The following is an 18514-nucleotide window of genomic DNA, read 5'->3' as shown; positions in this document are numbered from 1 at the left end:
TGGAAGAGGTGGAGCATTATAATCAGATGTGCCTTAAAATGCTTTTTCCTGAAAGAGAGTGAGCTGTTGAACTTTACAGAACCTCACCTTTTGACTCTGTTAATCAAAGACCATTATACTCTATATTGACATTACTTACAGAAAATTTAAATGAGTTTCTGTAAAGTGTCTAAGAAGGGATTTAGAAAACAGTACTCATTTAATTTTTCTGTTTACCTTTGACTCTCCGAAAACTTAACTAATAGCCTCCTGTTGACTAGAAACCTTTACCAATAAGATAAATTGATGAACACGTATTTTGTATGTCATGTGTATTATATACTGTATTCTTATAATAAAATAAGCTAGAGAAAAGAAAATGTTATCAAGAAAATCATAAGGAAGAGAAAATATGTTTATAGTACTGTATATTTATTGATAAAAAATCTGCATATAAGTGGGACCCACACAGTTCGAACCTGTGTTGTTCAAGGGTCAACCCTATTTACATCTTTATATTGTTTTTTTTTTTTTTTTAGTTGCAGATTCTCTAGTATCTTTAATAGTTCCTTGTCTTAAAATTGCAGGGACAACACTTAGTTGAAAATGGAATGCTTGGGGCGCCTGGGTGGCGCAGTCGGTTAAGCGTCCGACTTCAGCCAGGTCATGATCTCGCGGTCCGTGAGTTCGAGCCCCGCGTCAGGCTCTGGGCTGATGGCTCGGAGCCTGGAGCCTGTTTCCGATTCTGTGTCTCCCTCTCTCTCTGCCCCTCCCCCGTTCATGCTCTGTCTCTCTCTGTCCCAAAAATAAATAAAAAATGTTGAAAAAAAAAATTAAAAAAAAAAAGAAAATGGAATGCTTTCCCATTAATTGAATGATTCACACTACCCTTCAGTTGTTATTGAAACAAGATTTATTTTTTAAAAGTGTATATTTAGGGAAAAAATAGTTGCGAACAGAGAGGAGGCAAACTATAAAAGACTCTTAAATGCAGAGAACAAACTGAGGACTGATGGGTGTGGGGGCCTTGGGGGGCAGGGAAAATGGGTGATGGGCATTGAGGAGGGCCCTTGGGATGAGCACTGGGTGTTGTATTTAAGTGATAAATCATGGGAATCCACTCCTGAAGCCAAGAATACACTGTATACCCTGTATGTTAGCTAACCTGGCAATAAATTATAATAGACAGATACATAGATACATAGATAGATAAAATATGTGTATTTAATTCAGAGCAAATGTTTGAGTTACTATTTGGGCTAACCATAGAGAAGAGGAATTGAGAAATCTTCTGCGTTTGTTTTCATATTCTAGTCTAAAAGATAACTGAGCAGAAGTTTCTGCCTTGGATAATGTTAGGGAAAAAAATGTTTGTGTTTGTTAAAGTACTTTTGACTTTATCAAGCCATGTGTTTTACCCCAGCCTTTAACTTATTATGCTAGCCTTTCACAAGACTTTACTGAATCATTGATTTAGTCAGGCAAAGTTACTGTTTTTTAATTTTGAAAAAGACTTATTTTAGTTCCAAAAAGAACAGAAAAAAAATATTTGTATCCCCACACAACAAAATAAATTAACGTTTGTCCACATTTTGCAGCACAATTCGTCTTTTTCTTCATTGCTTCTAGAAGGATTATTACCAAGCCCTAGGCCTATTTCTACTAACAGTTGTGTAGATTTGATGACAGAGTTAAAGGGTAGTAGGTTGGGCTTGGCTCTAGCCTGTCCTGAAAGGGAATTGTGGGTATTTTGTTTTGACATTGGGAGTGGTGAGAATCAGACCAGCAAGATCTTCCGTGGAGCCTCAGAACAGAGGCTGGGCTAATTCGTTTCTCCTCTTGGCACACCATACACCTTTGAATACAACTTTGTCCACATCCTAACTGTGGACCCTCTCAAGGCAACTCATACAGGTGCTATTTCCTCCTGGCATCAGAGAGCCTACTATTTGAATGAATAGCACTTCTCTTTGGAACAGGGGAAGTACTTCCAGTCTCTTGTTACAAAATGAAATACCTGTGGAGCACAGGCAGGTGATGACATTCCTGAACAAAACCTTAAGAGAGATGGAAGTATTGTGTTTGCCACTCCTGCCCATCGGGCCCTGGAAAACAGATACACAGAAGAAGGGATGATACTAGGAGAGGGGCAGAGAGACGGGAAATAGCATCGGGGGGGGGGGGGGGCGCGGGGAGCAGGTTGGTGCCAGCTGTGATGTGGGGAAAAAAGTACAGGACCAGTGGAGACTACCCTTCTGTTGATTCACCGGAGAAAGGAGGCTTTTTTTTTTCCTTTTTCTTTTTTAGTTTCTTTTTTTAATGTTTGTTTATTTTTGAGAGAGAGAGCACAAGCCGGGCAGGGGGCAGGAAGAGAGGGAGACAAAGGGTCCGAAGCAGGCTCTGCACTATCAGCACAGAGTCTGATGCAGAGCTCGAATCTATGAACCGTGAGAACATAACCTGAGCTGAAGTCAGACGCTTAACCAACTGAGTCACCCAGGTGCTCCCCCCACCTTTTCCCCCCTTTTATTAAATCTCTGAGAATGCCTAATGTCTTTGAAAAGAAACTTATAGTGATTTACCACATAATCATAAAATGTTAAGGCCATTTCCTTCATTTTACAAAATTGAAAGGAGTCAGATATTTGTGAACAGGAGACTTAACTTCCTGTTCTTGGGTTCTGTAGGACTAAAGCCCTTGGCAAGGAGCACCCAGTCATGGGACTGAGACACAAGGGAACTCAGGCTAACACAGGCCCACCCCTTTGATAAGCCTTCTGGAAACCATGAGTTCAGTGAGTGTGGGCTCTCACTGCAGCGTCTGCTTAGACTGCAGCCATAAAATATGATCTGCCCATTAGGCGCTGTGTCTCGCGGCACAGGCTCTGTCCCTGAACTCTGAAGGCCTCAGTTTGGGCAATGATGGCTCTGAGTTGAGCCGATCAGAGCTCTCATTGCCATCCCATCCTCTTTGTTCGCCAGCTTATGTACAACCCTGGCCCCTCATTAAGGTTACAAAGGTGACCTAGGTGGTAGAGTTAAACCTTCTAATGATGAGTGCCCTTTCCCTGGCCACCCCTACCTCTGACTCCAGGTCACAGTAATGTGACCATGCCGTGTGTGCTCTGGCCCCTGACACTGTCTCTCTTCGATGCAGCATGGTGTACCTTAATGATGACCTTTATCATGAAGGCAGGGACCATGTATGTTGTCCGTGCAGTGTCCTCAGTGAACAGAGTAGACTGTAGCCCATAGTAGGATAGTAGGTGCAAGGGAAAGACCTGTTTAGTAAAAAGAAAAGAGAAAGTAGTTTCAAATCAGCCTAAGGACTCCATTCCTTCCGTGCTTTGATACTGGAGGTGTTGGAGTCTGATACTCTTCCGTCAAGTATGATGCTCAGACTTCCTGTAGGGTCACTTGATGCCTGTGTGTAAAAATGTGGGCTCCTGGGCCCACCAGAGACTACTGAGTCAGGCAGAGTCTCTTGGCCAGGGACCCAGGAAGCTACACGCTTAATAATTATCCCAGGTGATGCTTATGTACTGCCTAGCTTTAAGAACCACTGCTCCAGTGGCAGACAAACAATATAACACATTTTAATGAAGTTACAGGGAAAGAAGATAAAGTACTATGATAGAAACACATACGGGGTAGAACTTATTTATCTATACGGTGCTTACAATACCTGCTTGTACCAGGAACTGTTCTGGGCACACGAGGCAGCGTGGTGAGCAAGGCAGACATGATTTCACAGCATTTAGGGTTGAGGAGACAAGTTATAAGCGAGTATACAATTGTGAGTTGTGATGAGTATAGGAGGGAAGGAATTAAAGCCACTGTTGTTGACAGGTAGCCACAGACAGAAGATGAGCTTCTCTGAAGAGCTGTTTACTCTAAGGCAGGAAAAATGAGAGGAAAATCATCCATGTGCAGCTTTAAGGGTGGGGAGTGGGGAGTGGGGAGTACAGTCCAGAGATGAAGGAGCCTGTTTTTGAGAGACTCGAGGAAGAAAAGAACTTAGACAAATGGAGTGGCTGAAAGGCTGCGGTGAGGGACAGTGGTGAAAAATGACACCAGGGTGGAGGCAGAGACAGATCACGCAGCCAGGCTGGAAGATCTGTGATTTCATCCTAAGTTACTACAGAGGAAGCCTTTGAAATGTTAAACAGGGACATCATGGCTTTAAAAAGATGAGTCTGGCAGCGCCTGGGTGGCTTAGTTGACTAAACATCTGACTTTGGCTCAGGTTATGATCTCACAATTCGTGGGTTCGAGTCCCATGTCCGGCTCTGTGCTGACAGCTCAGAGCTGGGGCCTGCTTTAGGATTCTCTCTCTCCCTCTCTCTCTCTCTCTCTCTCTCTGCCCCTCCCCTGCTCGCCTGCTTGCTTGCCTGCTTGCTTGCTCCTTCTCTCTGTCTGTCTCTCTCTCTCTCTCAAAAATAAACATTAAAAAAAAGATGGGTCTGCTGCCATGTGGAGAAGAAATGGGAGGATGAGGGTGAGGCAGTCCGATGAGGGGATAATTCAGCCCAAGTGACTGGTAACAGTGGCCTGCACAGACGAGAATTAAATGGATGCAAGAGGGAAAACAACCTGCAAAGGTGGTAGAAATGGGTAGAGGGCAGCGAAGAGAGGATGTCTGGGTGGCCAGCCAGTGGGATGTGACCAAGGAGAGAGCGCCAGTTCTAAAGGGGTAGGGCGGTGAAGAGGCCAAGGCTTCCATGTTGGGCGCTTTAAAGATCAGTGGGTGTTCCCACGGTGGCTAGGATGGACGAGAGAAAGAGGAGGGGAGAAAGATGGGCATTCCTTGAGCTTGATGAGGTTCAAGGACAGAAAACAATATCTGTTCAAATACAACACTGATAGCTGTAGACTTATAATAGTTGTTGACTACTGAAGTGAGCCTTAGGTAGGAAATGCATATACAGTGGTTAGTAGTAGTAAGCCGTAGAATCAGAGTACTTCAGAGACTGGCTTCGTCACTAACTCTGCCTCTGTGAGCCTTGGTTTCCTCAGCTTTAAAGTGGTATTACAAATAATAGTCTGAACCTTTGTACAGATACTGTAAGGAAAAAAATGTGATCATCCATGCAAAGTACTTGTTACAGTGCCTGATAGAGAGTTCCTTCTCCATAAAATAAGCAAATCAAAATAATTGTTGGCTTTTAAGCAATCTCTTTGTTCTAAAGTGCTTTGATTCTCTTGTGTAAGAAGTTACCATCCAAAGAAGACTTAAATAATTCCTCATCTATTCCATTTAAGCTAGAATAACTTTATTTGCTGGTGAAATAGCTCAGCAGTAGAAAATCAGCATTTACTTTCTGATCCAGTATCTGGAAGAAATTAGGTGGATGGACACTAACAACCCTTTCCTAAATAGGACTATAGACCTGTCACCTAGTCTGATAGAAATATGTAGAATTGGTGAAAGAAAGTCGACAGGTGAAAGTGGTTATAATGGACTAAGATTATGTTGAGCCTAGGGGTGCCTGGGTGGCTCAATCAGTTAAGTGTCCGACTTCAGCTCAGGTCATGATCTCACAGTTGTGGGTTCAAGCCACATGTCGGGCTCTGCACTGGACCGTTCAGAGCCTGGAGCTTGCTTGGGATTCTGTGTCTCTCTCTTCTCTGTGCCTCTCCCTGGCTCACACTCTGTCTCTCTCTTTCTCTCTCTCTCTCTCTGAAAAATAAATTTAAAACATTAAAAAAAATTATTTAAAGAGTATTTTGAGCCTAAGTGTGTAGAAGACCATTTTTGTTCTAACTGAAGTAAATATAGTAACTTGAAGATGTTAATGCATGTTACTCACTGAACTTTGCTTCTTAAATATGTACCCATAGGATTCTGAAGTCAGCATTTTTTCAGATGTTTAAAATGGATAAAGGATTTGAGATCTGTCATTTTATTTACTGCAGAAATAGGATCAAGATAAGCACGCTTTCATTCAGTGCCCCTTACATGAAGCACTAAACCTTTTTCTGATCTTAAGGTGAACAAAAGCTTTGCGTCTAGTCTTAGAGCGTATAATAACTATAATAAACTGATATTTATTGCCTTTTTGGTGTACTTCACAACTAACTGCTTTATGCATATTCTCATTTAATCTCCTCAGCTCAAAGAAGCATACTATACCCATCTTATGGCTGAGGAACCAAGGTTCAAAGAGATTTGTAACTTTCCTGAGGTTACCTAGCTAATAAGACCACTAAATGGATGGGGGTGTCTGTTTCCATGGTTTGGATTGTTGAAGCCCACCAGGTGAAGACCCCCTCCCCCCTGAAACCAAGTTTCAAACAAGGGGCAAATAAAATTAGGTTAATTTAACTTGTGGCAAGGAAAAAAAATGCGTACCTATGGGACTATGAGGAGGATAAAGTAGAGGCTTCGTGTAGATTTGGGCTTGTACTGGTGATGCTAATACAGATTTAGCGAAGCAAGGGCCAGTTACCTTTGAGGTGTTGTCAGGAAGCAGGATCAGTTTGGTGTTTTGGTAATTTTTATGTAGGAAGTGAAAAGATGGAATGAAGACTACATTGTCATCCATCAAAACAGTCGTTCCATCTTAGTTGGAATAGTGGGACATTGAGTTAATTTGTGGTGCCTAGGGCGCTCTTCTCTGTCTTTTTTGTTGTTGTTAGAGGGTGAAAGCGAGTGGGGGAGAGTGGGAGAAAATAGAATCTCAAGCAGGCTCCGTGTTTCATGCAGGGCCCAACACGGAACTCGCTCCCATGACCCTGGGATCATGACCTTGAACAGAAATCAAGAATCAGATGCCCAACCAGCTGAGCCACCCAGATGCCCCTCTCTTCTCTATCTTGATGTGATGATTGTGGATTTTTCCCATCTCCTCCCTCCATGGTCAGAGTGGCTGTGTCTGACAGTTGTTTGTGTTCTGCAAAAGGTGTTTGTGCTAAGTCACCCTCAGACTCTACCACCTGGCCCTTCACCCTCTAGGCTCCCTCTCTCTCCCCGACCTCCTCCCTTTTTCCCTCTCACCCCTCTTCCCTCTCCCTTTGCCTCTCCTGCCTCTGGTGATATCATAGTAAGTGCTGATTTTTTCCATCTAGAGAATAATCCCACCATCATGAGTTTCTATGCTCTAACATTGGGGAATGTTAGTAAAAGGAAGATTTTCAGATTAAGAGAGACTTCATCTTGAATCTCATTTCAACACACTTAATTTGATCTTAGGCAAATTAGTTCATCTTTTTGGTCCAGGTTTCCTCATCTCTAAAAACTGGGAAATGATAATCGCCTTGCAGAGTGTTTTGAAAATCAGAGATAATTTGATTTTTTTTATTTTTTATTTTTTTATTCTCAAGTTAGTTGACATACAGTATAGTCTGGGCTTCAGGAGTAGAACTCTGTGATTCATGGAAAATTAGAGATAATTTCATACAGTGCTTGGCACACCAGAGTCCAATCTCTGGCCACACAGAGTCCAATATGGCCACTATTAAAAAGGCATAAACATTTATCAAATGTTAATTTCACTTAGGCTTTGTAAAGTCTAACAGCAACAAAAATACTTTCTGTTATATAAATTATTTGACTGTAGAAAGTCACAGAAGATGGGAAGAGCCAGGCTTTGTGAATGTGATGATCGGCTGTTGAATATTACATGATGAAATTTGCTGTAATTACAGTTATTAAAATGGAAAATAAAATGCATAACATTATGCTACTCGTTTAACTAATTAAAAACACAAGGTAGTGTTAAAGCTCCCAACATTTCATTACCTGATAAAACTTCATTGGATACAGACAAGGATACCATAGTTATAGACTGGGCAGAAAAAAAAAAGAAAATGGTGGCCGATGAAGATTGTAAAGAAAAACGGAAGACCTAGAAAGCCTATTCTCATTGTGTGGGTAGAAAAAGTTCTTGTAAATCATTTCCACTGAAGGTTTACTTCTTACACAAGGCAAAGGTTAGGATTAACTTATAGGAGGAATACAGGTGCCTGGGTGGCTCAGTCATTTAAGTGTCCAACTCTCAATTTCAGCTCAGGTCATGATCTCACGTTTTGTGAGATCGAGCCTGCATCAGGCTCTGGGCTGATAGCATGGAGCCTGCTTGGGATTCTATCTCTCACTTTCTGTCTCTACACCTCCCCTGCCCATACTGTCTCTCCCTTTCTCAAATAAATAAACGTTTTTAAATAATTGTAGGAGAAAGAGGGGCACCTGGGTGGCTCAGTTGGTTGGGCATCTGACTTCGGCTCAGGTCATGATCTCGCAGTTCACAAGTTCAAGCCCCGCGTTAGGCTCTGTGCTGCCAGCTCAGAGCCCGGAGCCTGTTTCAGATTCTGTGTCTTCCTCTCTCTCTGCCCCTCCCCTGCTCATGTTCTCTCTCTCTCTCTCGCTCTCTCTCTCTCAGAAATAAATAAACATTTTAAAAAATTTTTAAATAATTATAGGAGGAAGAGATACTACAATATACCTCTGAATTGTGGGATGGTTTTTGTTTTCATCTTTGTATTTTTGTGTGTTTTCCAGGTTTTCTACAGAAATCATATTTATGATTGGAAAAAATGTTTTGCCGAAACCAGAAACCAGGAAAAAAGACATTTAATCTTCTAAAAATCTCGTTTTTCTTGAAGTTGCTAGTTTTTTCAGCCGTGGTTGGCAAAATCTTGACACCGTGTGTGTGTATGTGTGCGTGCATGCTTGTGCACACGTGTCTCGTAAAACATCCTTAGGCATGTGCTAGGCATTAAATGGTCTTTGAGATTCTAGTTCAGAGTTACCTCAAATATGTGAATCGTGGAAATTGGAATGGTCTACTATAAACAGTGTTGCTGAGATAGCCTAGTATTCTTTATTGTGTCTCCAGTTACTTTATGATTTAATAACTCTATTTTAGGAGAAATACAATTGGAAAACATCCTGCTAATGAAATAAAGTTGTTACAAATGACTCACTTTTCACGTGGTCCCTTCTTCTCCTCTCTCCCCATCCTTGCATTAGAAATCCGGCCTCCATTTTCGACACACAGATAATACAGTCCAGTGGTTACGAGCAATGGAGTCTATTGGTCTACCCAAGGTAAGCCTGAAGTGGGAAGCCAAAAGGGGTCATTGCAAACTCCTCATTATGAAAAAGGACTTGGTATACTGGGGTATGTTAATGGAGCAGATGGCCTTATTGCCTCAGGCATGACAAATGTGAGGACTAAACAGAAATATGGAAAGGCCTATACAAAGTAATCTATGACAAGAACTCAGAATTAAGTGTGTATACAAATTGAGAGCAGCTAGGTGTAACTGTGTATAAATGAAACAAGGTCAGAACAAGCTTTACAGGTAGATAGTTGATTTAAAATAGTCACCTCCCTTTTTTGTGTTGCCATGTGTACTTTATATAATGTATTATCTTAGTCTAGATTGTATCTCTCTAAATTATCGCGATAAAGGTATTTTTAGAAAGTATTGTTATAAATCATATTATCACTTTAAATGTTAAAAGCTACTGGGTTACAGCCCTGACTCTTGAAATAGCTGTCCCAAATAAAATTCTGCAAATATTCAGAGCTTCTTAGATTGAAAGAGCAGGTGCCCTTAAGCCTGAGAGACAAATAGACAAGTAGAGGAAATGAGGAAATAATTACATTTGTTAGAAATTGTCGAGTTATTTCTTGAACTTGTTATTTTGAAATAATTATAGAACCACAGGAAGTTGCAAAAATAGTACATCTGTGTATATCCTTCGTTCAGCTTCCCCCATTGGTGACATCTAGTAACAATAGTAAGATAATAAATTCACATTGGTTAACTAGGCTACAGACTTTACTTCTTTTTCACCATTTTTAGATGCATTCAGGTGTGAGTGTGTTTCCATACTGTTTTCTTCCATGAATGTATTTGTGTGACTACCACAATTAAGATACAGATACCATGGAGGAGTGGGACTTGTCATTTCATTTCCCTAACTCTGTCCCCTGGCAACCACTCATCTGTTCTCCATCTCTATAGTTTGGTCATTTTAAGAATGTTAAAAATGGAGTCATAAGTAGGTAATCTTTGGAGATCAACTTTTTTAGTAAGCACGATGCTCTCCAGATCCATCAGGTTTTTGTATGTGTCGATAGTACACCCCTTTCTGTTGATTATTCTGTATAGCTGTTTTACAGAAATGGTGTAGGAGTGGTCCCGCTTGAAGGCAAGGAGATAGGTTACTGATGTAAGACCTGTGTTGTTTTTGTTATTATTATTAGTCAAGGTTTAAATTCAAAACACCCACCACAACAAAAACAAGAGATTCCTTAATGCAAACTATGAATGCCTATTTTCAATATATCTGTGCTCATAACTGTTTTAGCTCAGCATATATTATCTCAGAATAGTCAATATTGATGTATTCTTTGATTTTTAATCAAATTACTTTCCCTTCTCCTAAAATGCTGTTCCCTTCTGGGCACCAGTTAGAATTCAGAATTCATAATTCTAGATTGTCATTTAGCATGTACTAACTGGGTAGGTAAACAGATTAATAAAGAAATTCAAATCGGATTTTTGGTATGAGGCACCATTATTTAAGTTAGGATAATTTTGTTAGGTTTCATAGATTAGATTTAAACCTTTTCCAATTGTGTGTCTTAGACCAGGTTCTCCTTAATTTTAAGCCAAATAAGAGTTCCATGTAGCAGATTCTGTTTTAACACTGATTTTTATGAAGTGATTGCATACTCTCATTGCAAGAATGAGAGTCCAATAGTGTATTGGCTGATGTATTTGACTCCTTTTAATGCCTTCACTTATCAATACTCAGTGCCTCCTGTCTGCTCAGCACCATGCTACGTGCTGGGGATACAGTAATGAATAAAATGTTCTGGTGAGCTAAATAAATTGATCCCATCTTACTGTCAAAAGAAGACCAATTCATAAAGGTTTTCTAAAAGAGCTGAAACAGTATTTATATAAATATGTATTTCTATGTAGAAGATATAAAGAAATGTAAAAGGTTGTTTAAAGGAAAGGGAATGGGGAGTTGTGATGATCTTTTTCTGTAGTGGAACTTTCAACCTGGTCACGTTCTTCGGAATGGGGAATCCTCTTCTGGCTAACGCTTGAAAAGCAAATGTGTTAAAGGAAAGTTGAAAAGACCTTTGAAATTTCCTAGGCTACAGCCATTGCTTGAAGCCCTGAGTGGCTATACATTTGTGGCCAAGGAAACTTTGCTTCTTTAATTTCTCAGCTTTTTTCAGTGTCTCACAGAAAACTGCACTTGAGTGTCTAATGCTACCGTATGATACATGATTTAATTTTAGTTTTTCTGTCACCTTTTCTAAAATATTTACTGAAAGCCAGCAGTGCTAGTGTGCTTATCTTAATCTTAGAAGCCTCCAGCCTAATTATCCATTTTTTGGTGCTTAGGAACAGAGAAGTTTGATGCCCTATTGTGAAATCTGTTTCTTATCAAGCTTTTCGTTTCAAGCTTAAAAGTAGTGTCAATGTGTATTAAAAGCCTCAGTGTTCAAACTTAACGATTCAGTACTTCCATATTTAGGTGTGCATCCAAAAGAAGTAATCAGGCGTTCAGCAAATTCAGGGATGTTCATTGCAGTGACTTTTAATAGGGACAAATTGGGAGCCAAAAAAAGTTCAGCCATGGAGAACTGGCTAAATTATTGTTCAGAAACATGAAAGGTTCATACACATCCATTAAAAGGAATGTTCTTACAAAATGGATGGAAAATGGTCAAGCTCTACTAAGTGTGTCAAAATAGGCTAATAGTATTACAGTTTTGTTTTCACATGCATACATAAACATAAAAAATCAGAGAAACATACTAAAAGTCCCATACCGAAGAATATATACCAAAATGCTAATAGTAGTAACAATCTGGAAAGTGGGATTATAGCTAATGTTTCTTTCACCCTTGATAATACTCTCCAGATTCTATCTGGTAAAATATATTCCTTCAAGAAGAAAAAAATATCAGTGCGTATTGTGTGTGTGCATATTTGTTTACACAACTGTGTAGCTAGGTTTTTAGTGTTATAATAAAACGCTGTAAGATGGATACCCTTCTTAGGCTAGGGTACCTCTGGTCCCTCACCAGAATGACACTGCTACAGAAAGCAGAGTCTGAATCAGCCCATTCCTCGTGGACTGAAGCTGCCCACCTAGCCCTGTGGGCGCAGCCTTCTTGGAGTAGCCACCTGAGAACCCGTCACTCTCCTGAGCCCACTAGGGGGCGTACTGTCCGACGAGACCAGGTGGAGCGCTGGGTTTGCCTGTAGAGTGAGAGGAACCAACATTTGAGAGGTTCCTCTAAATTTAAGTAAATACACTACAGCGAGGACAATCAAAGCATCATTTGAGAGATTTAAAATAACTATGAAAAGCAAAACATAATGAACACATTGTTTCTTTTATTTTCCAGATATTTTATCCAGAAACAACAGATGTTTATGACCGGAAAAACATACCAAGAATGATATATTGCATTCATGCATTGAGGTGAGGAAAAAATACAGCTAGAAGTCTAGGGAGTAGATTTAAATGGAACTGGGATTTCTATTTTAGAAGAGGGATCTTATTTAAGTAAAATAATCTGAAGAAATTTTTTTATTGGGTTGAGTTGTGAATTTGGCACAAAAATTTTTATTTTTTTTTTTAAGTTTATTTATTTATTTTGAGAGAGAGACAACACTGTTGGGGGAAGGTCAGAGATAGAGGAGACAGAATCCCAAGCAGTCTCCCCACTGCCAGCACAGAGCCTAGTGGGGGGCTCAAAGTCACCAACTGAGATTATGACCTGAGCTGAAACCAAGAGTTAGACACTTAACCCACTGAGCCACCCAGGTGTCCCAGCACAAAATATTTTAAATTGGCACAAAAATACAGTCCTTGAACTTGAAAAATACTTTTTCTAATTTTTAAAATCTAATCCAAAATAGAAAACCAGAAAATGAATTAAAGACCTATAAGTATACTGAGAAAATTTAAGTTGAAACTTCTAGGGAATCTCATAATATGTTACCACATTCTTGAGTTATGGTCTACTTTACAAATATAGCCAAAATACATCAAATGAGCAGCTTTAATGGTCATTACAATTTTGGTACTCTTAAATTATCGTTTAGCTTCAATTCTTACCATAGGCTGGTAAAGTCCAATATAAAGATAGTTTCTTTTGACCTTTGCTCAATAGAACTTGCACCATAAGGATAAAGAAGCAGCATAGGAGTTGATACAAATTCATCAAATCAAGATATATTCATTATTTTAAAGCAATTGTGTTACCTTATTTTTGGAATTGCTTAAATTCTGCTAGCTCACAGATCATTTTTTATCTTACTGGCCTGGAAGAAATGTTATCTTTAGATGGTAACAAAGATGATTCTAAAAACCCACTTTGTGGCTGTTGTCTTGCATACACACAGGTAATGGCTGGAAGACTTCATGTCTAATTAAATTTTAAATTTCTTTTAGAACATCTGCCTTGTGTTTATATCACTACAAGTCATTTTCCTGGCAGAGTCTTCTGCATAGAGGTTTATATTAACTTCTTCCTGGCTCTTTTCCTCTCCAAAGGAAAAGGTTTCTACAATAAGTCATTGCACTGCTGGCCTACTAGAAAAGAATTTTGATTATGTCATATAATTTGACTTTTCCCCCCTGATCAGTACTTGCAAGATTTCTTTGGAAGATGACAGCTGCCACAAATATAGACCAAATGTTAGGTGCCTTTTCCGTAATTTCTTTTTATTCTTGTAATTTAGAATCAGGGGTGGAAAAAACAATTCTCTGCCTGCCTCTTCATGTGTGGCTAGTATATCATTATGCCAGCCGTGTTTCTAAAAGCTTTTTGTGCACAAGTGCTTATTGTGAGGAATATTTTCAGATGTGTTGCCCAACATTCCTTGTCAAATATTTTTCATAGTTTAGAATGATTCTGTGACCTATGAAAGCTAGCTACCATTAGTTAATGTCATTATCATATCCACGCATCATAGTGCTAATCTCCAAATCTGTGGCATGCTCTTGGAGTATCTTGGACAAATTTAAATTGATTTCTTGAGGTGGACCCCTGGGGTGTTAATGTTAAGCTGCTTATGGAGAAATGGTGTGCTGAGTTCCTTCCTAGTGATGTCACTGTTCTTCCACAGAAATTATGTAGAACTGCACTGAGATTTACGAATGTGTTTGTGATAGTTTTAACAGTGGCTTCAACAGCTTGGTAAATAAAGAAAAAGCACCTTCTTATTCTTGCCATTTGTATGCAGATGTTGGTATAGTTTCTAGGATTATTTTCTCATTCAGGCAGTTACTTATCATGGAAGTCTCCATTACTGTTACTCATTCTCAGCAGATTCCTAATGAGCCTGTCAATCACCAGATCTGACCTTAAATAGGATCTTTAATGTTTGCCCAATAAATAGCATTCCCTGGGAGAATGCTATTCACTTTTCTCTGTCGTAAACTTACTGTACGGCTACTTCTTGGCATATGTCCAAAGTTGTTTTCTTTCTTTTTTTTTTTTCTTGTTTTTTTATTTTTTAGTCTACAGTTTTTTCAAATGCTCAACTAACTGAGCCACCCCGGCACCCCTAGTCTACTGTTTTTTATCAAAACATTTTTTCTGATTGGTTTAGGGTACAGTCACTCAAATGAGGCCAATATTCTCCTCTGTTGGGCAAGACGCGTTTGGAAACCAGGTGGCAGAGCTCTTGAATAAGTACAATGGGTTTGCTCTCACTAGATAATTAGAAGTGATGCTGGAAATGAACAAACACATATCCAGCCATTATATCCTGGCTGGGGATACAGCAACATTCCTAGTGTACTGAATGGTCATTACTGGACAGGAAATTAGGCAGGTCAGAGGTTCTGAGTATATAGATCAGGAGCCAGGTGGAAAGATCCCCTGGGTACCCAGGCACTACCATCCCGCTGCCTCAGCCCATTGGGCCTGGTGTGATCTGCAAAGTTCTCTCTCAGCCCTGCCGACTTGTCTTTTGTTTCCTGTCTTCTTGATGTGGGCTTAAACTTCATTAAGATCCTCTGGGGTTTTGCCTTTGCTTCCTGTTTGTGTCTGCTTTCCTCTTTTCCTGCCTGGTCCTCACCTTTTTACTCGTATTTCTGACCCGGGTCTTGCTTGCTGCAGCTCATTGCTCCCTTTGTCTGCTTGGTGTTACCAAGCTGATGGGACAGTGAATGACAGCACAGCAGCCCCAGAGGAAATCCTCACCTCCGTGATAGGTGACCTCATTCTTTTTTCAAAGAAATGTTTGTTATCTTTTTTCTTATTTAAAATAGAAAATTTAAATTCTCATCTTGGGAACAGTCGGAAAACTCAGAAAAAAATATCAAAGGAAAACTAGCTTTAAGTACCCATTATCAGGGCGTCAGGGTGAATCAGTTGGTTGAGTATCTGACTCTTGATTTCGGCTCAGGTCATGATCTCACGGTTGGTGGGTGTGAGCCCCGTATGGGGCTCTGTACCGACAGGGTGGAGCCTGCTTGGGATTCTCTTTCTCTCTCTCTCTCTCTCTCTCTCTCTCTCTCTCTCTCTGCCCCTCCCCCACACACTCTGTCTCTCAAAATAAATACATAAGCTTAAAAAAAAAAAACCAGAGTACCCGTTATCACACCACCAAGTAAAAAACACTGTTTGTGACTCTCTTGGCATAATTGCACTTCAAATGTATACGTGGCGTATTTTCCCTTTGTGGCTTCACTAGGAATGTATGAAAGTCTACAATGAAAAGAAACCAGTTTAAGAAGTGAGAGCCTTGCTAACAAGTTACTGCTAATGATTTTTTAGCCATCTGGGCTTTTATGCCCGGAGAAGAACACTTTTTACGTGTTGTTTATTGCTCAACTTATTAAACAACTGTTAAATGTGTAAACACTGGTTATAAAATTGAATTACTTTAAAAATTTTAGTAGAACTGATTTTTGGAATATGTCAAGTAACTTGAAGTGCAGATGAAAAACCCAGGTACATTATTACAGACTTACCCCACTTAAACCTATTCTGAAAGATCTACATGGTAAGTTTCCCTAGTGTAATTATTTATACGCTAGTTTTGACTCATCCTAGGGCTATTATACATTGATCCATAGCCTGAGTTGACATAATTTTAAGGGCACCAGAAATAAAAGAACACCTTCAAACGTCCCCAGGTTACAGATATGATTTTGATCAGTCACTTGTCGGGCAACATATGGTACCAATTGGCTTCTTCCCCCGAGGTGAGTCAGACCCTGCCTACCAGGCATCAGGATAAACCTGACTGGTGAAATCAGTCTGACCTTTTAAATTTTCAGTATCAAGCTGAAATTTTTTTCATTTTCAGGTAGGTTTTTATTTTCAATCTGGTCCCCACCACTATCCCATCCCCCCTTACCCAGAAATGATTTACCACCTAAGTCTCACTTGGCCATGTTACATAACCCATTGTCCTGTCATAATGATGTATTGGCCAGATCTGTTAACATTATTAGAAGCTTATGTATGCCTTTGGAACATTTTCTTGAAATTAGTTGGGCATTCTAGAAGTTTCTCACCCATGAGATGAAGGGTTGACTCTACCTAATGTTCTTTGGGCCATTTGGCTAATTTATCATCTCAGATCATGTTTCTGGATCTTCTCTCTGCTTAACGATTGTGTGACTGTCACTGTCAGGCCCTCTTTTCACTCACTGTTATTGTCACAAACTGTGTTCTTCCGTCATTTCTTATCGTGGGTCACTTTCTTGGTTTTCTACCACACTCTGGCTTAGAGTTCTTGGTTTCTATTCTTGCAGTGTAAGTATAATGTAAATAATGTAAAAACAAGTACATATCTCTACCCTGTAGGCAGATGTAGAAAAAAACAAAGCACCTGTATTTTAATAACACTTCCCACCTTGCTGAAATCAATGCACATAATTATGCATGTCTTACTTTATCAATTTGTATTGCATTTTGCTTTCGTACAATTTGTACCATTCTTTTTTGATTGTTGTTTTGAACTCCTGGCCTTTCACAGACTTAACTGGGTTAGTATCTTAATTTTTTTTAAGTTTATTTATTTATTTTGAGAGAGAGAATGCAAGTGGGGGAGGAGCAGAGAGGCAAGGAATCCCAAGCAGGCTTCATGCTGTCAGCACAAAGCCCAACGCGGTGCTCAAACCCACAAACCATAAGATCATGACCTGAGCCGACATCAGATGCTTAACTGACTGAGCCACCCAGACGCCCCTATAGGTTCTATTTTGATGGACCAGACTGATTTCACCTTGGTCAGTGGAAACTCTTTGGGGCCAGCCCCTTTATCCTTGTAGCCCTGGCCCTGACATTTTTGGAAATATCCTTGCTTTGTGGTTACAACAGGATGTTCCAGTGCTATCATGATTATTTCTGCTTTAAGACCTGAAATCAACTACCCTCCAAGGAATCCCTTGCAAGCCATCTGTTCATAATGATTTTTCTCATTCGATAGATTAGGGTTCTGGATTCTGCTTTTCTTACTGTATAAAGTTTCCTGGGCCGTTAAGACCCTGACAACAATAAGCTAAAGAAAGATCTGCCCACCTCCCCTCTATGTCATGGTTAATGCTCCTGCTGTGATGATGTCATGACTGTCCCAGCGGTCATGTTTTCACATTCAGTGATGGTGCCAAAGCAGCACACATTTGTGAGAATGGCTGTGGCGACCCCACTTCTGATGAAGCAGTTGTCCCGAGTGTCCTGAGCACTTAGTGAAGTAGGGCTCCTCTGCAGCCTTTCCACAGCCCGGTGGCTGCCTTGCTTACCAGGTTGATATTGTGTCTGGTCCTCAGGGGTTAATGTAGAACTTTGCTTGTCTTATACTCTATACCTGAAGGACCCTTGACCTTTCAAAAAAAAAAAACAGTTGATGGCTCATACCAGATCAACTGATAGACAACATGCTTGCATTTATCAATAGGCTTCCTAGAAATTGTTCCTTAACCCAAAGGGCGGGCTCTAATTCTGTGTTCTCAGAAGGGATGTGCGGAGATGGCAGTATGTGGGATGAAGATGAGGACGGTTACACCTCACGTAGCTTTCAGATCACTTCTTGTTCAGAATTCTCCCCCCACACTTTCCCCCTCCTATCCTGAATTAGTATCATGGCTCTGCCTTTTTGTCCTGCTAAACTCTAAACTCTTTGAGGCTGTGAATCATGCCAATCATGCCGTCACCTAACACAGCACATAAACACCACTGATCCCAAATTTACGTCTCTGGCGTACATATATTTTTAACTTTTTAGTTGGGTTAACTGAACTGATTTCCCTATGGTAAGGCTGCCTCAGGATCTTTTTTATTTTTAATTGAATATTAGAACACTGGATTTTGACAGGGTACTGGCAGTGATGTATGTGACAAAGATGGGAAAATAATTTGGTTCTGTAGAAAAAAATGATTTCAAACATGGAGCCAGTGAGGGAAAATAGTAAAAGATTCTTAGTGTCGAAAATGGGGAAACTGATGTGATGAGTTATTAATGTGCTGTTATTAGGTTGCTTATTATTCATTTGTTAATAAAGGACACACTTATTTAACAAGGATCA

General features: G+C 40.0%; 1 protein-coding gene across 2 annotated transcripts in view; it reads left to right on the top strand.

Annotated features, from left to right (window-relative positions):
• Window positions 1-18514, top strand: part of IQGAP2 (IQ motif containing GTPase activating protein 2) — a 293312-nt gene that overhangs the window by 147264 nt on the left and 127534 nt on the right. For both annotated transcript variants that reach the window (XM_019462972.2, XM_019462973.2), the window contains 2 exons: window positions 8951-9028; window positions 12369-12445. In XM_019462972.2, the coding sequence (XP_019318517.2) occupies window positions 8951-9028; window positions 12369-12445 (155 nt within the window). The remainder of the gene's footprint in view (window positions 1-8950; window positions 9029-12368; window positions 12446-18514) is intronic.

Source organism: Panthera pardus, unplaced genomic scaffold (genome assembly GCF_024362965.1).
Source record: "Panthera pardus isolate Hobbes unplaced genomic scaffold, ASM2436296v1 HiC_scaffold_2, whole genome shotgun sequence".
Classification (NCBI taxonomy): domain Eukaryota; kingdom Metazoa; phylum Chordata; class Mammalia; order Carnivora; family Felidae; genus Panthera; species Panthera pardus.
Note: the sequence above shows the minus strand (reverse complement) of the source record. Positions and strands in the feature narration are given on the sequence as shown.